This window comes from Anolis carolinensis, chromosome 5, assembly GCF_035594765.1.
Source record: "Anolis carolinensis isolate JA03-04 chromosome 5, rAnoCar3.1.pri, whole genome shotgun sequence".
NCBI lineage: Eukaryota > Metazoa > Chordata > Lepidosauria > Squamata > Dactyloidae > Anolis > Anolis carolinensis.
In genome coordinates this window covers 34,242,659-34,265,993 of record NC_085845.1, presented here as the reverse complement: position 1 = coordinate 34,265,993, position 23,335 = coordinate 34,242,659, and the positions used below count along the sequence as shown (strand labels likewise).

At 39.7% G+C, this 23,335-nt stretch overlaps 1 protein-coding gene across 4 annotated transcripts in view; it reads left to right on the top strand.

Annotated features, from left to right (window-relative positions):
- Positions 1 to 23,335, top strand: part of prdm5 (PR/SET domain 5) — a 113,522-nt gene that overhangs the window by 69,149 nt on the left and 21,038 nt on the right. For all 4 annotated transcript variants that reach the window (XM_016994111.2, XM_062983586.1, XM_062983585.1 and 1 more), the window contains 3 exons: positions 6,985 to 7,145; positions 11,054 to 11,147; positions 19,698 to 19,783. In XM_016994111.2, coding sequence (XP_016849600.2) covers positions 6,985 to 7,145; positions 11,054 to 11,147; positions 19,698 to 19,783 — 341 coding nt within the window. The remainder of the gene's footprint in view (positions 1 to 6,984; positions 7,146 to 11,053; positions 11,148 to 19,697; positions 19,784 to 23,335) is intronic.

Sequence of the window (23,335 nt, the reverse complement as noted above, 5' to 3'; positions counted from 1 at the left end):
GACAATTTCGGGAGGGTCTCAACATTGAGATGCTGGAAGAAATCTCCAAGGTGGATCCTCCCCACTCTCTTGAAGCACTCATTGATCAATGTTTACGAGCTGAAGTCATGCTTGCCAACAGAAAACAATGGGTCCGAGGCCAGAGCGGTAGAGCTGGGGTGAAACCTCCCGCTCCCATCGGCGTCCAGCCGCGTCCAGTATGGAGACCCCCGCCACCAGCCCCATACCCCAGAGGGAGCGAGGAGGTGCCGATGCAGTTGGGCAATGTGCGTCCCAGATTAGATGCCGCCGAGAAGGCCCGCCGCCAACGCCTAAATCTCTGTTGGTACTGCGGAAACGGGGGCCACTTCGCCAGAGAGTGCCCAGCCAAGGGGAAGCCCGCCGCCCGTCTGGCGGCGGCGTCCTCCACGGAGACGAAGGCGTCTGAGGCGGCTGGCGCACAGCCGGCGGGGGAAGCCAGCGACCGGGCGTAGAGAGGCTCGCCAACCCGGTCAAAAAACCCACTCAAGAGCCGCCAACCGGGGTCCTATTTCTTCTAGTAGTCACCTTGTGGTCAGCAAAAAAAGGGCCCGTCATGGTCCATGCCATGATAGACTCAGGAGCCACAAACAATTTCATTGATAGAGAGTATGCCGACTCTCTGGGATTACAATATCATGACTTCAAGAACGCCCGTGTGGTGCAAGCCATCGATGGCCGCCCCCTCAAGACGGGTCCCGTAAGCCAGTGGTCGGAACCCACCAGAATGTGGATAAGGGAACATATGGAAGAGATTTCCTTCTTTGTTACCGAGGTTCCCCATTTCCCTGTGATTTTGGGAATTCCATGGCTGACACTTCACGACCCAAGCATCTCCTGGTCCAACAGAGAACTGCAGTTTGCTTCAAAATATTGTCAAAACCATTGCCTTGTAGCCAAGGTCTGCCATGCCACAGACACTGAACCCATTATCACCTTGCCCAAGAAGTACTCAGAATATTGGGATGTATTCAATGAAAAAGAAGCCGAGAGATTACCCCCACATAGACCTTATGACTGTGCCATTGACTTGGTGGAGGGGGCCCCGATCCCGCGAGGACATCTCTACTCCCTGACTGAACCGGAGCAAGAAGCTCTCAGGGAGTTCATAGAGTCAAACCTTCGCAAGGGATTCATCAGACCCTCTCAATCCCCAGCCGCTTCCCCAGTGATGTTTGTGAAAAAGAAGTCAGGGGACTTACGCTTGGTGGTGGACTATAGAGCATTGAACAATATCACTAAGCGGAACAGCTATCCCCTGCCCTTGATCTCGGACCTACTAGACCGACTTCGAGGAGCCAAGGTCTACACCAAGCTGGATCTTCGGGGGGCTTATAATCTAGTTCGCATCAGAGAAGGGGACGAGTGGAAGACCGCCTTCCAGACTAAATTCGGATTATTCGAGTCCCGAGTTATGAATTATGGTTTATGTGGAGCTCCCGCAACGTTCCAGCATTTTGTCAATGACATCTTTCAGGATTATCTAGATCGGTTCTTGATCATCTACCTGGACGATTTTTTGGTGTTTTCTAGATCACAATCAGAACATGAGAACCACGTCAGAATGGTGTTACAACGATTGCGGGATCATGGACTTTATGCCAAGCTGGAAAAATGCGCTTTTGATCTACAAGAGGTAGATTTCCTGGGGTACCGCGTCTCGCCACTAGGGCTCTCCATGGACCCGGCAAAGGTTTCAGCAGTATTGGAATGGCGGGCGCCAACCAACAAGAAAGAGGTGCAACGCTTCTTGGGGTTCGCGAACTACTACCGCAAGTTCATTCCAGACTTTGCCCGCTGGTCTGACCCAATCGCCAGCTGCATCCGTGGGAAACAGCCTTTCCGCTGGACAGATCAAGCAGAGAAAGGGTTCCAGCAACTAAAGAAATTATTCACGTCCCAGCCAATCCTTCAGCATCCAGATCCTGAAACCCCTTTTGTTGTGCAGGCGGACGCCTCCGATGTGGCAATCGGGGCTGTACTCCTACAACCAGTGGGAGATCATCTTCATCCTTGTGCCTTTTATTCCCGTCAATTGACCGCACCAGAGAGAAATTACACCATTTGGGAAAAGGAACTATTGGCCATAAAGGCAGCCTTTGAAACTTGGAGACATTGGCTAGAAGGGGCCAAATTTCCCATTGAAGTCCATACTGATCATCGGAATCTAGAGCATCTAAGAACTGCCCGCAAGCTAAATCAGAGGCAACAACGCTGGGCTTTATTCTTTGAACGTTTTAACTTCCAAATTCATTATGTAACCCCAGCCCAGACCAAGCAAGCAGATGCTCTGTCACGGAAACCGGAATACGCTGCAGGGCGCAAGGAGACCTTAGAGTCCCAGCTGCTACAACCCGAGAACTTTGCCACGCTCACAGTGGGAAACACCAAATCCACTCCCATTGAATCAACTCCCTCTACTCCAGGGCCCCTTTGTGCTCAGGAAATCAGGGCTAGTCAGCAAGCAGATGCCTGGGCACAGGACCAACTTCGCCAAGGACTACGTTTTCCCTTTTCGCTTAAGGATGGGCTACTTTGCTATAGAAATCATGTTTACATCCCCCCAGGACCGGGCAGGGAAAAAGCACTTCGTCTGTGTCATGACTGCAAGCCAGCAGGGCATTTCGGACTATTTAAAACCATGCATTTGATCCTAAGAGATTTCTGGTGGCCCAAAATCCGCAAGGATGTGGAAAAATATGTCAACACCTGCCCAGTATGCCAGCGCTCCAAGACAAGAAGGGAAAAGCCCTCAGGGCTTCTACATCCCCTCCCTACCCCATCCCACCCATGGGAAATAATCTCTGCGGATTTTATCACTGATCTACCACCTTCCTGTGGATTCACCACGATCCTAGTGGTGGTGGACCTTTTCACCAAGTTAGCCCATTTCATTCCCTGTGATGGCCTTCCCACGGCCAAAGAGACTGCAGATCTATTCCTCCAACATGTTTTCAGATTGCATGGGTTGCCCAAGAGTTTGGTCACAGACCGTGGGTCCCAATTCACCTCTCGTTTCTGGAAAGCACTACAAAAACTATTGGGCATAGACTCTCGTTTATCTTCGGCTCATCATCCCCAAACAGATGGGCAGACTGAGCGCACCAATGCCACTTTGGAACAATACCTTCGCTGTTATGTGAACTACCAGCAGGACAATTGGGCTTCCCTGTTATCGCTGTCAGAGTTTGCCTACAACAATGGGGTCCAGGCTTCTACTAAAGAAACCCCGTTCTTTGCAAACTACGGCTTCCATCCACGTTTCTTTCCCCCTGTCATTGAAACCTCAGAAGTTCCCGCAGCAGAGAACTGGCTGCAGGAACTCACAGCGGTGCAACAACTCTTGCTCCAGCAACTAGACCAAGCCAAGGAGGACTATAAACGTCACGCGGACAAACATCGCCAGCCGGGCCCCGAAATCAAGGTAGGAGACCGGGTTCTTCTGTCCACTCGCTTTTTGCCCTCCCATCGCCCTTGCCGGAAGTTAGATGCCCGTTTCATTGGTCCCTATCCAGTGGTGGCGCAACTTAACCCCGTGACTTTCAAACTCCAACTTCCACGCTCTATGCGCATTCATCCAGTGTTTCATCGCTCCCTGCTCCTTCCGGCGGATGGTGTGCGCCCTGATGCAGACCGGCCGGCCCCCACTCCTGTTTTAGTGGATGGGGAGGAAGAATTCGAGGTTCAGGACATTTTGGATTCTCGCTTTCACCGCCGCCGCCTGCAATATCTCATTGACTGGGCGGGTTTTGGCCCCGAAGAACGCTCTTGGGTAGACGCTTCCGCAGTCCATGCCCCCGATTTAGCCCGACGCTTCCATCAGAACTACCCTGCTAAGCCGCGGTCCCGCACCTCGGGGAGAGAGCCCATTTTTGAGAGGGGGCTTGAGGGGGGGATAGTGTGATGACCCATGGGCAATGTAGTCCCATTCCTGGCACTGTGGTGCCAGATGAAGAGGAAAACTTGGGTTTTTCGCCGTTTCAGTCAGAATTGGAACTTTCCCAGCCAGATTTGGAAACCTTGCACCTGCAAGAGATTTGTCTTCCAGAAGTCTGTCAAACAAGCCCTGAGCCTAAATCTCCTACGTTTTCTCGCCATGATTTTTGTAAACAACAGAGAGGAGTCGATCAGGCGTCTCGCAGGAGTGCTAGGATAGCTGCTAAGCATTCAGCTGATTAAGCCTGCTTCCCATGGGAAACTTTAGGGAGTCATGCATCTGGACTCAGAAAATAGCTTTCGTTTCTGGTTCTCCAGAGAACTGCTCTTGGGCGGGAAAACGGGACCCTATTTAGGTGTTTTACCCACAAAGGGATCTTGCGGAGTCAATTCGTCAGCAACCGGAGTAGCGTGTGTGGACAGCTACTCCGCTTCCAAGCCTCCGTTCCTGTCGCCAAGCCTTCGTTCCCAGCTTTGTTTACTCCACGAATCCTGCCTTGCTTTCTAAGACTCAGCCTCGTCTTGTTTCCCGGATTTTGCCAAGAAATTACCACGGATCTTGTTCTTGTTCCTTGTTTCCTTGTTGCCTTGAATCAAGCCTCGTTTTCCCAAGAATCAAGTTACTTCCTAGCCTCGCTCAAGTTCACGGACTAAAAGACCTTGTCATCTCCCCTCACTTTGCCTGGCAAAGTGAGTGTTTCGGTTATTGGATTACAACTTTGGACCTTAATATTTCATATTGGACATTGTTTCTTTGGACTAATTTTGACCTTTCCTGAAAGGTCTATTTCTGGACTATTTCATACACTTGCTTTTATTAACTTTATATATTCCTTCAATAAAGATATTAGTTAGATTCTGGCCTCTGTGTATGGTTATTGGTGCTCTGCAGCCTGGGTCGTGACAGTTATATGGCTATGTGGAAGGGCCCTAAGATAGCTCATGGCATGTTAGTTTCTAGAGTACATATCCAAACATGTGATAGAAAGGCATCTTTAAAGAACAACTACAGTAGTGAGACTGCATGCCAAATATCATCTTGAGAGCAACTCTTATTTCTACATGATTCAATGAGTATTGGAGGCAAAGAACATTTTTAAAAGTGTCTTTTTTGTTGCATCCTGAGGTGTAAAGGAATTCTTCATTCTATCTAGCTGTCTCCATTGTGTTAATCAGTACTATCTATATATATAAAAATGTTCTGACCATTTCCCCCTTAACTTAAACAACAAAATTACTGGAGCAAATCACACCAAATTTGGCAACAAAAGACATAGTCATCTGGTCTGTGTTTTTACTTCAAAAAAAAAACCTAGAAAAATAGTCAAATTACAGAGAATGAGCCTTTCTCCCCTTAATTGCCAGTTAGAAAGGTAGGCTTTGCTGCCTTTAGCTGCCCCCCCCCCCCCCGGGCTGTCTTTAGGCCCCGCCCCCCTTCATATCCTAACAACTCCCTCAGCCAAGATGGCGCCCAGGGGACAGGCACTTAAGACTGATCCACACTGCCTATAAAATACAGATTATCTTATTTGAACTGGATTATATGGCAGTGTAGACTCAAGGCCGTCTCACACAGCTATATTACCCAGAATATAATCCACAGTATCTGCTTAGAACTGGATTATCTTGAGTCTACACTACCATATAATCCAGTTCAATGTGGATTTTAAACAGCTGTGTAAAAGGGGCCTCATATAATCCAGTTCTAAGCAGATAATATAAGATTATAAATATAATGTGTAATAATTACTGTGACATAATAATACAGAACAATATAATCTCTAAAACCAGGACAGTAAATAAAGAGCAACACTCTGAAATCAGGGAAATTGGGAATTCCAGAAAGGAAACAATCAGGGCCAGCTAACACCTCCCAAGAAAGGATTCTTCCAAAAAGGAAGCTGAGAAGGGAGAGAAGCAGTGTGTATTACCAAAGTCATTATTATTACTATCATTATTAATACTATTATTGTTGTGTTGCTGTGAACTGTGAAAATGAACACAATCTGGCTCCAAGTATTCATAAACACTAAAATCAGAATATGCAAAAATTACTGTGGTATAATAAAACAGAACAATACCATCTCTAAAATTAGAACACTAAATAAAGAACAACACTCTGAAAACAGGGAAATTCCAGATGGGAAACAGTCAGAGCCAGCCCAACAAAGTATTCTCATCACCAAAGTCTGGCAAATCCTCTGATTTATGAGGGCCACAGCCTTTTTTTTTTTTTTTTGAGTATGTGCGCTCAAGCACTGCATATGGGTACTTCTTCATCTACATAGACAGTAGAAGCACATAAAATATCGCAAAGAACAACTCTGAAAACAAGGGAATTCCAGACAGGAAACAATCAGGGCCAGCTAACACCTCCCAACAAAAAAATTCTCCATGGAGGAAGCAGCCAGGCTTTAAAGCTGAAAGGCCATTACATGCTAATCATTTTGGCTAATTGCAGCAGTCATACTTGCCTCCAACAGACAAAAAAAGGAACAATCAGAAATATTGTATATTCACAAGCTTTAGGAAATAATATCCCCTGATGGCGCAATGTGTTAAAGCGCTGAGCTGCTGAACTTGCGGACCAAAAGGTCGCAGGTTCGAATTGGGGGAACGGGGTGAGCCCCTACTGTTAGCCCCAGCTTCTGCCAACCCAGAAGTTCGAAAACATGCAAATGTAAGTAGATGAATAGGTACAGCTCTGGTGGGAAGGTAACGGCGCTCCATGCAGTCATGCCAGTGGCCACATGACCTTGGAGGTGTCTACGGACAACGCCGGCTCTTCAGCTTAGAAATGGAGATAAGCACCAACCCCTAGAGTCAGACACGACTGGACTTAATATCAGGGGAAAACCTTTACCTTAACTACCACCAATTCCTCAATACTTTATTTCCCATACCATCATACTTCGCCACAGTAACGCGTGGCCGGGCACAGCTAGTATATTTATAAACATGCATTAGCACTGTAATAGAAGTTATGACAATTTCATTATTAATATATTAATACTCTTTCCTTTTACTTAGGTGAAAGAACCTTTAAATGTGATCACTGTGATGCTACATTCAAAAGGAAGGACACACTGAACGTTCATATACAAGTTGTTCATGATGGGCATAAGAAATATAAATGTGATTTGTGTGACAAAGCCTTCGTGACACCCTCTGTACTTAAGAGTCATAAAAAAGTAAGTAAAGAAACCAGTCATGGAAACACATTGGGTGACCTTGGGCAAGTCACATTCTCTAGACTTTTCAGAAGTGTCAAACTTGTGACCCTCCAGGTGTTTTGGACTCCAACTCTCAGAAGCCCTAGTTAACTTATCCAATGGTCAGGAATTCTGGGAGTTGAAGTCCAAAACACATGGAGGACCACAATTTTGACACCACTGCTTTAGATGGAGGCAAAGGCAACTCTCCCTCTGAACAAATCTTATTTAAAACCGTGATATGTTTGCCTTCGTAGGAAATGACTTGAAGGTTCATAATAAAAACAACAGGATACATAATAATAATAATAATAACAACAACAACAACAACAACAACAACTTTATTCTTGTACCCCACCTCCATCTCCCCGAAGGCATTTGGGGCGGCTTACATAAGAAAAACAGTCCATAAATTTAAAACACAATATAATAACATAGTTATAAAACAACATAATTATTAAAACCTAGACATCAGTTGCTAGGTCCAGAAGGTGATTAGTGCAAAACTCTGAGTAAAGCCCATGAGTAAAATAGAGATGGGCAGGGGAGAACAAGGAACCGATCACGTTAAAACACTAAAAACCTAAAAAATGGGGGGGGGGGGGGAATATTAAAGTGCAGCACCGTTTGAAAACAAGATACATGGCTGGTGGCCTCTTCACTCAAAAACGCTACATGAAAGCATAGCTACATAGCTAAAAGGAAGACAAGGGACCTTTGTGTCACTGAAGATCTCTTAATCCTATTGCTACTGTTTTCTCAAGACATTTCCAACAATGAAAATGTTCCCTATTTTATTCTTTTAATTTTTTTCATTGCATGCTGATAATTTTTTTTCTTGGGTGGATGAAAATTTAAATAAATATCTTTTTAGAATGTTATGCAGGTGGAGCACTCTTGAAGAATATACATATTCTCACATCCAGTTGTGTTTAACCTTTTAGCCTATATCATTTCTCTATCTGTACAGTGAATGAAATCAAAAAATCTTTTATGAAAGCATTTCTAATGTTCCACTTACATTTTTGTAAGATTTAATGGTTTATTTATATAGCAGAAAAATACAAATACTTTCATTTTATAATTCATTTGTTTAGGAATTGCTGCCAATGTGTTCTTTTAGAGTATGTTAGTAGATTTTTCATAGAATCTGTCAATATAATCATTAACTAGTGTATAATATTTCTAAACAAACTTGTCTTAATCCACAAAAATTTAGCATGAGTTCCCTAGAGTCAGAGAGTTGAAAGTTGTATTGGCTTGCTATGTTCTGAAATACTATACAATTTACAGGAACTAACATAAAGGAATTCGTCATGCACACTATGCAAGTTAAAGGATTTCACTTTGGAGTGTTGAGTGTATAACGTTATAACAAATACAGGTTTTCCTGGCAAATATGAGAATTACAGTCTGTTTTAAATAAGATCAAATGTAATGCTCTAAAATCATCCATGGAACAAGCAGTTCAGTAATCTTACCCATGTGATCTCATTTGAAATAAAGTTTCTAAAGTTCAATTTGTCTATATGCCATTTATGCCTTCAAACAGTGTTCCTAATGAATGTGTGTAACTCTGTGGATTATCCTAAATCTCTTAGACTACTGCATGTTAGAATCCAAAACTTTATTTCAGGCATCTAGTGTTTCTACCCAATGCTCTGTTATACGAGTATTGAAGATGGGTTGGGAGGTTATACCCCTTCTTAGAATGTAGCTTCCATCATTGCTAGCTGATGATGATATTAGTTAGGCCTACATATTCCCTATTGTAATTATCTGGAGGTCCAACAATATCTGAAGGACTGATCTGTGACAGTTATAGATCATTTATAAAACTTGTCACTATCTGTCTGATATGACCTTTCGTGGAGAGGAGAAAACACCAATACTGCCTCATAATATTATGTCGTTAACCATTCTCTGAATCGGGGCCATAGATGGCTGTGAAATGGTAAAAGAAGTCACTGATTAAAATAGTCTTTTTTTACTGATTAAAATAGTCAGCCATTCCAAATGCATAGCATGATATTCAAAATGCTTATCTCTTTGATATTCTAAAGCCATTGCAAGTTGTATGCCCTCTTATGACAAATTATAGTCTTAAGATTGGAGTATTGACTGGTTTTTATTTGTCTTAACTTTGATTTCATTATGGTTGTGTGCTGTTGCATTTGATAAGGTAAGATAAGTCAATATTGGCTTCCCTCCCTCTGTAAACCTTGACTTTCGATAAATAGAATAAATATTGACAAGAGTTTATCCACTTGTGATAGAGGAATCAGTGGTAGGAATTATTGTAATTGGAAACCTTGAGAAGGTCATATCCTCTGCCACCTTACCTAGATGACATGGAAACTTACATTTTTGTATTAAACTACTAACAGTTACATGCGTCCAGTTTTGTCCTTCAAGAACAGCCTTAACACATTGTGGTAAGTAAAGGAAAACTGCTTTACTTTAGCAAACATAAAGTATAGCACATTCAATGGAATAATGCAAAAAGAAACAAGGAAGTCATAGGGCAAACACAGTCTCTTGGTAAACTCCCAAATCATACAGTAGTCTTACTTCAGACAAAGAAAAAGCAATAAATCCAGACTTGAAGCAGGCACAAGGAGAGAGAAGTGAAGGCATTAGAGTCAGTTAGTTACCAGCAAGAGCTGGTTGCATCTGCTTCTGCTTTTATAGCTCTGAGACCCTTCACAGCTGCTAGGGCAGTTCCTAATTACTCAGCTGCATTTCTGGCTGCTAATCTAGCTGAACAAGGTCTCTGCTCTGTTTCCTTTCGCCTCTCCTGGAATGAGGGTACTTGCAAAGCTTCCTCCTCCAATTCGAACTCACTCTCAGATTCATGAAGACTTTCCTGCTCCCCTTCCTCTTCTGAAGAAGAGGAATCCCTAACTACATATTTGTCATGAAAATTAGTTAACTGTATTGAATTACAATGGAAGCCAAAGTCTCTGTTCAAGTGATATTAACTTCCAAAATTGTGCTCAAGGATGGGTTGTAGGTCTTGTGCTTTATCTTTCTTTGTAGGCACATTTGTTGTGTCTTACTGTGGAAAGAACCATGACAGAGCTGTCTTTGCTTCAATGTGGATTCTAGCTTACATACAATTGCTGCTGATCAGCCATTCTCTGGACTTTTCAGTGGACATCACTAAATGCCATTCCAGGCACTTACAAATAAACAGTTTGATATATACTTCTGTACTTGATTGTCAAATTCAGTTTGCATTTAACCTTCCTATTTAAACAAGGAGCTGGAATTTAATTAGTTTTGTGTAGATTGTTCTTATTATAATTTACTGTGAATTGCAGTCCATGTTACATGACAAGCCAACATTATGCTGTATAACTTCAAAATCCAATTTTTCTTTTGGAAAATGTTTTGCATGCTTTGCAATTTTACTCAATGATATTAATACAGCTAGATACTATTCCAAACATTAAGTTATGGTCTTATTTTATAGAACTTAAAGTTATTGATAAGAAATAAAAATTAGTGCCAACTATTCTGAATGTATTATATACTTTAGTACAATATGCAAGTAAGACACTGCTTCTATCCCCAAGATTTTCAAGAGGCAGTAAAGATTAATTAAATCTTCATGAGCTAAATCACTTGAGGAATAAAAGAATAATTCTATTAGTAGTTATACTAGATACCCAAGTTTATTGGAAGGAGTGGCAAAATTATTGAAGGAATTTTATAGTGTGGTCTTAAAGTACTACCATTATCAAACTCTTAAAATGTGAATTTATAGTTTACTCAGCAATAGATAGTGAACCAATTAGGCTCTTGGAATAGGGAAAGTGAGTATATTATTTTCTGTTCTCATTTTGCAATCAAATTAAATCTTTATGTCTCATTCCTTTTTATAGACTCACACAGGGGAAAAGGAGAAAATTTGTCCATACTGTGGACAGAAGTTTGCAAGCAATGGAACACTGAGAGTACATATTCGGAGTCATACAGGTACAGCATTATAATTGAGATGCCAACTTTTCCTGGGTGTTTGAATTGCACTATTTCATCATACATATTTCTTTATTGGTACTATTTAAGGACAACAGATTTATCGCCTATTAAAATGAATTTTTGCCCGACATTTGTGAAATTATTTAATTAATGAAAGTAGACTGTTTATTGATGTGTGTGCACTTTTCACGTTTTCTGGTGTTTTTTAGTTTACATTGTAACATTAAGTTTTAAAAACAACGCATAATGAGCCTAATGGGAAAAAAAACACGGAACCCTTGTGTTTGCACAAAATAACTCATATTTCATGTGACATGTTTACTATATCATACTTGGTTTGTTTGATGCATAGGATTAACAAAAGGACCAGACATTCTGCATTTCAGGCAGTACATAGTAATCTCTTCTTTCTACCTTGGCATTATTCCCATAGGATAAATATAATGTTTGAAGTTGCTGAGGAATTATGGGGAATATACAGTGCTCCATGCAGTCATGCCGGCCACATGACCTTGGAGGTGTCTACGGACAACGCCGGCTCTTCGGCTTAGTAATGGAGATTAGCACCAACCCCCAGAGTCAGACATGACTGGACTTAACGTCAGGGGAAAACCTTACCTTTACTTATACATATGATACTTTTCAATAATCGGATGGTAAAAAACTAGTTGGGTGGACCCCTTGGCCAAAAGCTTCTGTACACCAAGGTTGACTACATGCAGCATCTAGCTTGGCTTGTTTGGATACAGTTCCCTGCTCTATTTCCCTTTTACTTTTGGTTGTGCTTTGATTCAATATCACTATGTCCTCATGACTCTGTCTGTGTATATCATTGTCATCTAATATGAAGTACTTATACTTATTTGCAGATCTGAGTGTACATAGTAGACAAATATTTCCAGAGCAAACTAGATGCCCTGCAGCATTGTATTTACTACAGACTACATATATTCAAATAATTGGCAAGCTGCTGAGTGTTTTAGTGATGTTTGGTTTCCAACTTAAAAGGGTGAGGATTGGCATTTCACATGCAAAGCACTTGTTAACAAATAGTCTTCCTATGACATTCTGCTCAGTTTTGCATAAACAAATTGGACTTGCAGGAAGATGACAGAACATGTGCACTTAATCATTTGGCTTCCTAATATGTTTGATAAGTCTTAATCACTTCCATCTCTAGCGACCACCTGTTAAAATTAAAGCTGTTTACTTGTTTTGTCCTGTTTGCAATTCTGACTGTAACTAGAACTGAATACTGATTACTGGAATAAAAGTTTAGATTGTGAAGCTGAAACAGAATCTTCTTCTTGGGAAGGAATGAAATTGTGGTTTTTAAATAGATGGTTAGGACTCAACAGAGGATCATAGAAAACGGCCATATTTGTGGATCAGTGTACTGACAAAAATGTCAGAAAAAGCTTTTGAAATGAGGAAAGGAATTGTTTGAGACGCAGTCTACATTGAATGCTTGGTGTAAATTCATACAATTGTGACAGAGTAATATGAACCTATTTTAAGGAATTGTTAAAATGACAAGAGAATGAACTACGCCCTGAGAAGGGCGGGATATAAGTATTGTAATAAATAAAAAAATTGTATCCAAATTATGCTGATAAAATCCAATGGAAACAGGGAGGCATTTCGCCCATTGTACCACCTTGCTCTAGAGGGAACATCACTATAATGCTTGGTAAAATGGAAGACAGTAGGAAAGGGAAAATCCACATTCCAGATGGATAAAATCAATCGGGAAAACTAGTGGCCCTGAGTCTACAAAACTTGAGCAGAGCTGTTGAGAATAGGGGCCCTTCCAAAAAACAGGACCTGTCACCGGTTTACCCAAGGCGTCCAGCCTGAATTAATCTGAAGTAAACTGGGATTTCCCAGTTTACTCCAGATTAATAAAACACCTAGAAAGATCTGGACCTTAATGTAAGGTCTGGATCTTTTCAGGTGTGGGCCCTGTGGGAATTGACACCTGGGAGTGCTTCTGTGATCCTAGGGATTAATCCCCACTGCAATACCAGTTCTTTGGGCTCCAAGAGCCCAAAGGAGCAGGATGGCACCCCCACACTCCCCTCCCAGCTCCCCATTTACCTTCAAAACATATGTGAGGGGCCTGGCTGCATGCTCAAGTTTCCCAGCAAAAGCTCCTGGTGCATGAAAATGACAAATCGGGAGGGAGATTGGGGGAGGGATTGGAGGGAACCTCCCCAACTTCCCAAAAGATCATTTTGACATGCCAGGAGCTTTCGGTGGAGGGGCCAGAGCATGCAACCAGGCCTCATATGTAAGTTTTGGGGGCAAATGTGTAGGGCTGGCTCCATGCCATCCCAGTTCAACCTCTGGTTGATTTGGGAGGGCATGTCGCCACCCCCCCCCCTCCCCGGAAAGCCTGGGGTTTGGAGTAAGTATGGGGCCTCAATCCCTAGAAGAACTGGGATAAAAATACTAGTTCTTCCCAGAATTGAGGCCTGTCTGGAAGGTACCAAGTATATCTTGAAGGTCTGTTTTATTCATTGGGTCACCATAAGTCAGTCTTGACTTGAAGACAGTTAACAAGAAATATAAGGATGAAAAAGGCAAGGGAGGATGGGCAATGTTAAGCAAATTGGTGTTAATCCATTTACGATGCTGAATCTTTATTAGTTTTACGGAAAATAGTAAAATTAGCTTCATGAACCACTTCGATCATTTTTATTTTTTGTTCCATTGTTTTCTGCACTCCTTGATGCTTAAATTTCTTTTCTTTTTTTACAACCTCATTTTATAACAAAATAGTGATCATCTTTTTCTCTTTTCAAATAAAAATGTTCTGTCTGTAAAAATAGTTTTATTCTCATAAGCCACAGAGTTAAAAAGATCTGCATTCCTAACCCATTGGGCCTATATATCATTGTGTATTTTATCTGCCTGAGACAGTTAAATCTTCAAAAGTACCTGTAAAATCTCAGGCAGCTGTCAACCTCCTGTTGGTTTGCTACTAGTGGATGAGAGAAATACATTCTTTCAAAGAATGGTTGTCTTGATTGCTAGTGACTTCTTTAGATCAAATGAATTATAACACTTAATAACTTAGTGATTATGAGAAATAGTGAAGAGATGCAGCACACGGTTCATGAAGGTCAAGGCATTTTAATGTGTTTCTTTTTAGGAAAAAAGAAGAATAAACACTCCATCTTTTCAAAACATAAGAACCACAATACAGCAGTGAAATAAACATGCTTAAACCCACTTGATTTGGTAAGCTGGAGCATACAGGACTGTATGCTGAAGTTTAACAAAACAATGTAACTTGGGTTCTCACCTATAGACTAAATAAGTATTACTTAAAGTAAGTTTGACTTATTTCCAAGTCCATTTACTAAGATTTGGAGTGCCAACAAAGATATTATCTTGGTTTATTAAATTTTGAGGCATTAAAATGATTAACTATGATTAACTATTTAGAAGACTTTCTAGGTACATGTTCCTGTTCCTGCTGTAGTTGGAACAACAAAGCATGCATTGACTTTGGTGGAATGAGAATTGCATTACAGTTAGATTGATCAATTTTGTTTTCTTGTTGAAATAATTCAGGATTTCAGTGTGACATAGCTCCTTTATTTTTCTGTGTAGTTTGTCTAAATAATATTCCAATGCATTTTCATGGAAGCTGTAATGGCTGTAAATGCAAAAACCAGTTTTGCCGTGTCATAGTAAATTTGAAGTTCAGTATATTTAGCTGGAATTAATTCAGAGGTTCGTATATATTTGGTTTGCAAAAACTAAGCATTCTTTACAGAGGTGAAATGAGCCAAAATTGTTATTAAAACATTAGTTATTGCAACTGCCTTATTAGCAGTCATCTAAAATGCATTTCTCATGTACTGTGTATGCTTAGAAAAGCCTAGACCAGTGGTTCTCAGCCTGGGGTCCCCAGATGTTTTTGGCCTTCAACACCCAGAAATCCTAACAGCTGGTAAACTGGCTGGGATTTCTGGGAGTTGTATGCCAAAAACATCTGGGGACCCCAGGTTGAGAACCACTGGCCCAGACCAATATTGTGTTGGTACTGAATTGCCAAGGTATTAGAACTTTTTCCGCTCCCTTCTTCTTTACAGCTTACCATGATGACCAACAATTGGTATAGGGTGATTCCACAGATCTTCAGAGTAGGTGTTGTGTTGTAGAGGGAAAGCAAGGTTGAAGCAGTGAAGGGAGATACAACTGACAGATGGAGAATCACAGTGGAACCACACTTTTGGATTCTATCTAAAACTATCACACACACACACACACACACGTTTTACTGTGTATTTTCCATCATTTCAATGTTCCCTAGATTGCTTGGATAGCCTTCTCAAATATTTCCTGAAACAATGGGCAAATGGGTTATACAAATACGAGACTGAATGTATTCTTTAATTGAAAGGGGATAATGTTGTGTATTAACACAAGCACTGTCTTTAATCTAACCATAAAACTTCTGTTAGGAAAACCAGTCTCACTGATGTTCACTGAAAGTCCATTAATGCATCTGACTTTCCTCACTTAATGAAGTGCACATATACAAACATTTTATGCCTTTTAAAGGTACAGATTTTGAAGTAACCTTCCAAAGTTACAATCCAGTTCTCCTTTACCTTAACCTTTCTGTCCATTCACACATGTTATTGCCTGCTGTCATCACCTCACACTATCTCTGCTTAGAAAAGCTCTCTTACCACTTCCTTTCTGGACTTCTCTATTGATCACCTGGCAGGGAGTGTTGAATGTGTGATCCAGATGGCCTTTTTTCCTTCACCTCCCCTGACCTCATACCCAGGAGAATTATCCTCATTTCACACATATGTTATAGTTGTGGTTTGGTATTTTTTATTGTTCAGGTTTATTTTCTCTTATTAAACTGATTTACAATGCTGTCAGATCAAGACATGTAAGAAAAAAGGATTACTACTTTTATTTGGGATTTCTCTTCTCTATTGGCAAGAATGATTTAATAGTACTTCTGAGTCAGCATAATATAATACAGCTCTAGAGTTGGAAGATAGTCCAGTCCCCTGGCAATGGAGGAAATCAGAGCTGAGGCATTCCTGAAAGATGTCTATCTAATTTCAGACTTCAGACAATATCTAAAGACTTTGCTAAACTGCAGTATAAATATAATTTACTTCCCTAACACAGCAAGCCAATAACTGCACCTGAAAATACTAAGTGTAAATAACAACTTTGCTCCCTTTATCCAATTGATGAAAAAGGCAGCTACTGTAGATATAACAAAGCTTTTTGTAAGGTTGTTTAAAAAGTTCCTTAATTATTTGATTCTGTTAGAGACTTGTGTATCAGGTAAAACATTACACAGGAAAACCACATCAATTTATATTTTTGTACTTGCAGATGTGAAACTGTTACATAATCTGAAAAATATTTCAGAGATTATAAAATATTTTTGAAAACTGAATACAATATTTTATTTTTAAAAATGCAAACGAAGATGTCTGTGTATGTGAGTGAAAGGGAGAAAATTGGAAATGTTACCTTTTAGTCTACAGTTTTCAGAATCCCAGTTTTATGGCGCAGCAATGCCACACGAAGAGTATATCCTTGGCCATTGCAGCTTGCATTGTTACAGTAATTGTAAAAAGTATTTAAACAGTTACACAGATTAAAGTGTATGCATCTCAGAAGAAGTCAGTTTAGTTGGTCTGCTAAAGTTACTATCAAGCACAGATTAATTGAAATGCTTTTAGTCCACAGTAATTATGTCCAACATATGGTCCTAGAAGCCCTGGCCAGTTTGTAGGAATTTTGGGAGCTCATATCCAAAACACCTGGAGGACCAAAGGTTGGACATCATTGGTCTACAGCAGTGGTTCTCAACCTGTGGGTCCCCAGATGTTTTGACCTTCAATTCCCAGAAATCCCAATAGCTGGTAAACTGGTTGGGATTTCTGGGAGTTGAAGGCCAAAACACCTGGGGACCCACAAGTTGAGAACAACTGGTCTATAGCATGTGCCTTAGAAGTTTTCACACATGATACATACGTTTTAATGCAAAGGGGACAGAATCTCCCAAGCAATAAACATAGTAACCTTTACTTAATGTTCACACACACACACACACACACACACACACACCCCTACGTTATAGTGACTATGCCACATTCACAGGTCAGGCAGCTGGTTAGTAGCCTGCTGCAATAAATCACTACTGACTGAGATGTGGTGAGTTCAAAGCCCGAGTCGGATTGAGTGCCCGACTGTTAAATGCCCAGCTCGTTGTTTACCTAAGCAACCTGAAAGACAGTTGCATCGGTCAAGTAGGAAAATTTAGAGACCGCTTATGCAGGGAGGCTAATTTAACTAATTTACAACACCATGAAAACATCCAGCAGTGTGCATGCTGGATGAGGAAGTACTCCATCAAAAGGACTCATCACAGTGGGTGATGAAGCAGCAGCTCCTCCTGTGGCCAGAATCGAGCATACCCTCACAAAGCCAGAAGCTGGAAAGTGAAATAGCCTCTGTGTCTGTCGGTGTGTTGTTTGTTTAATGGTATTGAATGTTTGCCATATATATGTACATTGTGATCTGCCCTGAGTCCCCTTTGGGGTGAGAAGGGCAGAATATAAATACTGTAAATAAATAATAAATAAATTTATTATAACTGATGGCTGAGTCAAAAAGTCAGTAATATATAATGAAAAAATAAAAGCTCAAATTCTGTAATGAATACAATTACAGGTCAGCTTAAAAAAAAAAAGAATCAAAACACATCCATCAGATGACTGATCTATGGTAGACCATATCTGAAATAATATTCTGTTATCCTACCAGAGTTGCCTTCAGTCACCATCTGCTGATAGATACATAGACTTACTCTCCTTCCACAAACATAATAGAATTCACATTTGCAGAAAAGAGCGCTCATTTTTCACTCTGTAGTCTTAGAAAATAAGTTCTCAGGGGTAGGGAACCTTTAGGAATTCTGCAGGATATTGTGTGGAGGTGTAGACAGAAAAACCATAACTCCTCCTCTCCCCTTTACGAATCAATACAGGGCAACTTAGAATCCAGGCCATGTTCTTTACAAGCAGTAAATGCTATGATTCAGGAAGGACATTATGAACAGCTTTCATATCCAGCCTAAGCCAGTCCTTTAAAACAAAGTTATTCTCTATAAACAAAGAATGAAGGGAAAGGAGTCAATACTGACCTGTCAGCACTGATCTACTTACAAACCTTTCCAAATGTTCTCCTTGAAATGCAAAAGCCTCAAAACATAAAAATGTCAACTGGATTAATTAAATGTCTGAACTCCAACAGCTCCTGCAGCGTCTAAAGGATGACAGCATGGATTAGTGACATTGAGGGTCAGATGAGATAGTGTCACATTTCAAACAGATGCAGAATTTGTAAATCAGAGTACTTGGGACAGCTTGCAGGACTTGTGAAAAAAATATTTGTCCAAATCCTTACATTTACTGCTAATGAGCTAAGGCAAGAGTGATCCGGGTTTGAGGAAGTGCACTACTGGTGTATCCTCTGTTTTTTTTAAGGCATTATTTATTTAATTGAAAAACATTCTCGTAGACCATATTGCCATTTCCCATAAATTTACAGTGGTGAGCTTTGTATTCTGTTATTTGTTTTAAATTATAAAAGCTTTGATTTGGTGTGGGACATGCAGTAAGCTATGACGCATTTAAGAAATCTATTCGAAGTTATGCAACAGGACCAAAGCTGCAACATTTAGCTAATCTGCTTTGAGTTAAATGTGACACATGAACAGAATAGATTGAGGTAACTAAATTGGATGGTGACACCCAGATGTCTCTAATGATGAACAGCTGTGAGGTCAGGGAAACATACTGTACTTTGAGAACAATTAATGACTAGCCATAAAAGTGACCATAAACTTACCATAATAAGTCACCCTAGCCCTCACAGTTGTCACCAGGAGGACACTGTGGGTCCTCATATTCATATCTTGTTAAGACAACATCAAGCAGCTGTCCTTTTGATCCTTCTACCCATTTGCTTCTTGTGTGTGCAGTTTCCTTCAAGCTGAGATGTGTCCAGTTGTCTTGTCTCCACCACACACAGAGGCATCTCCAAGGGAATTGTTTCTCTGTGGGATTTGTACACTGCAGGGATGCAAATATAACCACGTGGCTCATGGAAACCATGTGGATTTTCCCCACTGGGTATACTGCTCACTAGAATCAAGGACTTCATTGTATGAAGTGAACTTTAAAAGTTGATTCATAAACATTCTGTACTTCTTTGATCTTCTTAGGACATTGTTTCTCATGTGCCATGGTTTTGGGGCTCAGGTAATGATGTGATGACACATGATTTAGCAACCTTGCTGTAGCTAAGTAATTCTGGGTCTCATCATCCCTTAACTAACAGTCATGTGTGCGCTATATTGAAGTCAATGGGAGAAAAGTGTTATACTTTTAAGAATAATTCAGCGAGAAGCAGAATAAATAATTATTTTTAATTTCTGTCAATATGATCCTTATTATTCTGTTATTCTGATGCTTGTTACCTTATTTTCAGGGGAACGTCCTTACCAGTGTCCTTATTGTGACAAAGCTTTCAGCAAAAACGATGGATTAAAAATGCACATTCGAACCCATACAAGGGTAAATATTGATTTATTGATTTATTTGCTCACCTAATTACTTAGTTATGGCATTTATTTTTCATCTCTCGACCTACCAATGCCTTTTGGCTGAAGTATAGTAGGTAAAAACACTGTTAACAATTATACAAATAAATAATATCTATTACAACATGTGAGGTTTCTCAATTAAAAATAGCTCTAAAACAAGTTTTAGAACTAGACAGATGTTATCTATTCTTGTTGTGTAACTGTTTCTCTGACAAGGTAAAATGAGTAATAGGAGAAGAAAAGTTTATGCTTCTTTATGCTGTGGACAGTCTTCCCAAATAGTAAAGCAAATTATCATAATTTCAGTATTTCTGTTTACTTTGCTTTGAATCCTACTTGGAGTTAAAAGGAAATAAATATCTACATGGAAGTCAAATGTGCAGCTTAACTGTGGGCATCCTTTTTGTCTATATGCCTAATTTGTTTTACCATATTGAAAAAAAATATATGTGTGTATCTCAGAATAATGTCAAGTTTTCCTATTACAGGCAGAAGGGTGAGGCAATCAAAGGACAGATTAATAGTTATTTTCCCTTTGACCAAACCTAACCAAAGTCTTTTGTCAATAAGAGGTCCATTGACTGGTATTCTATTGGAATTTTGTACTAACATTAGTTATTGTTTGCCTACTTAGAAGTAAGTAATCTTGAAGTGCTGAATACATTTACTGGAGGGTAAGCTCCATAACTTCATGCTTTTACAATAAGGAAGCAAATTATCCCACATCTATATCAAAGGAAAGATTCTAGCACTGTTTCCTCGCTGATTCTGTTTCTTATGTTCAAGGAAGTATTTTTTTGTTGAATGGTATAGGAGAATATTCTGAATTTCACTCGTTTGAAGTCTAAGACAACCCAAATGAAATGAAATTAACTAGAGCAACAATGGCTCTAGTTAATTTCGTTTTTTACTTCATACACTCACACATTTCCTCAAATCTAACTATAAATGTCAAGAAGTATATTGAATGATTGAGAAAAATAGTCTAAGGTGATGTTTGATACTTTTCTAGTGTTAGAGTCAATTTGATTTTTTAAAAGACTCATGCAAAAATCTGTGAAAGTAGACAGATATCATTTCAGTGGTTGATAATTATTTTATTCATTTATTGAATGTACGTGTCCCTTCCTTCTTTCTCCCATTATGGATTCATTTCCCACTATGGATATTGTCTTCTCATCTCTGTCATTATAAATCTTCATGTTAAATTATCAGAAGACCTGCAGTACTTTCCCCCCATTTAAAAGTATTCTATGAACAAACAAACCAACAAAATGTAACTTGACAAAACAATCAGGCTGGTAGCATTCTGTAATACGAAATCTCACTATGAAAATGCTTATCTTTGGTCAGCATATCCATACTCTGGAGGCAGTGCAAACCTTTGTGGTTTAATTAAAATGTCCTCATTCCAGCAACAAAAAACAGAGTATTTCCATAGTCCCTTAACTCAAGCCATGTGTAGTTTGATGGCTTAAATATGTTTGAGACATGACAGATCATCAGATAAGGAGATGAAATGTCACATACCTCATAGCTTGTGACAAACACTTTATTGGACATCTTTGCAGCCATGCTAAGTGTGATTAAAAATACACAAAGCAGAAACAGAAATCTGCTTGAACTCTCTAAGTTTGGTTCTGTCATATTGTTTACTCACTGGAGTTCTGAAATAGAAAAGTCATTTTTGTTTATATTCGACTGACATTTTGTATAACTGCTCACCAAATTATTGATCTTTCATTTCAGAATAATGGGTGGTGTTGATACTGTAATGTTAGTGGGATAAGTATTATAGTTGATTATATTAAGTGTTTTCTTGCTTTGTTTTTATCAAACCTAGATAAATGCAGATGTTGAAAATGTCCTTCTGTAAATTTCCCATGATGTTTGTATAATCAAGGCATCCCAAGCCCCATGTTGACACCAATGTAAACCCTTTGGACTTTCCTCCTTCACTGCACTTCACTTATTCACTTACAGACATGCCATGGCTATGGATAGCTACTTGGCACAGATGCCAATAAATGTTGGATGAAAGGTTAAACAACCTGCTTTTCATTGGCTGATGGGGTAAACATGAAGGTGTGAAGTTAATTCAATTTTTTAAACTATAATTTACATAAATACTTCAATATATACATTTAAACGTATGATTTTGAGAATGTTTTTAAAAACCCAAGAGCTGGGTGATTATGGACTATATATTGTAAAATATTGCCTTTCATAACTAAGTATAGAAAATAATTCCCTTGTTATGAATTAGTTAATAAATATTGATTTATTACATCAGTTATTTAGTTGGCATCAGAGTTTTTTTTCTTTATGTGGCTATTTGCAACACAGAGGGGATTTTAGTTACAATCTCAGTGGGAGAGAAATGAATTGAACATAATCTCTCTTTGCTTATACTTTCATCTCCTTAAATATAAGGATAATGATCTGATTCTAACCCAATATAACTTTTGGGGAAGAGGAATAGAAGTATCTATTTCTCTTTTTAAATTGTATTCTTGCTAGGGAGGCTGGCTAGATTATTTTGTCCCCGAGAATAATTGAGTTTATAGAAAAATGTGGAATGCAGAATCAAGTGAACGATTTAGTGTTCAAAATATTGTTACAAGCAAATGATCAAATTGTAGCCTTAAACTGGAAACAAAAGAAACAGCAAGTCAAAATATTCATCTGTGTGTTGTAATATGAAGTGGATTTAATAGTAAACTCTCCCCCAAACAAGATATGAGGATGAAGAAGTCTGTGCAAATAAGAATGGATCTTGTTGCAAAGCAACGAATACGAAATGTAATCCCAATGTGTTAATTGTAATAGTCAGGAACCAACTTCAAGAAAATCTGTCACAAACTATTTTCACAGTAGCAGCCATGCCAGTAATCTAGCATTGAGATTACAGAAATAAGATGATTTTTAATCCTGGAAATAACCCAGCAAAACTGAGAGCCATGAATCCTCTTGCTAGTATGGCTTAATAAATCAGAGGAACTCACATGTTTGGATTATAATGTACCATTAGAATGTTTAGGAGTCACATTTCTACTAGAAGCTCTGGATACAGACAAGGTTGAGGTCCTCTCAGCTTTGAACTTTAGTATAACATGTAGCATACCTACAAAGGTAGATGTTCAGTAACATATAATACACAGAGCGGTGATGTTCTGGCTATTTCTTCCTCACAGTGGTCTTCCTCACGGTGGTTATTAACCACATCAGAAAAAGCACTGAAACCTGTATTACCTTGCTGGAAGTAAAGCACTCTGTCTCAGTTAAATGGGGTTTTCCCCCAAAGTAACACACTTAGTAGTACTGTATGTTGGCATCTGCATTACGCAAGGAGAGCTTTTGAACTGTTGTCAGGAGGTTGGAGAGAGTCTGTGTCTTGATGCCAGACTTAATCATAGTTTACTCTGTGTGGTAGATAGATCACATGTCATACCTGTACTGAACTATTTCAAAGGTATTCATACTAGACAATATTATGTTATGTTTTGCTCATTTTAAAATTATT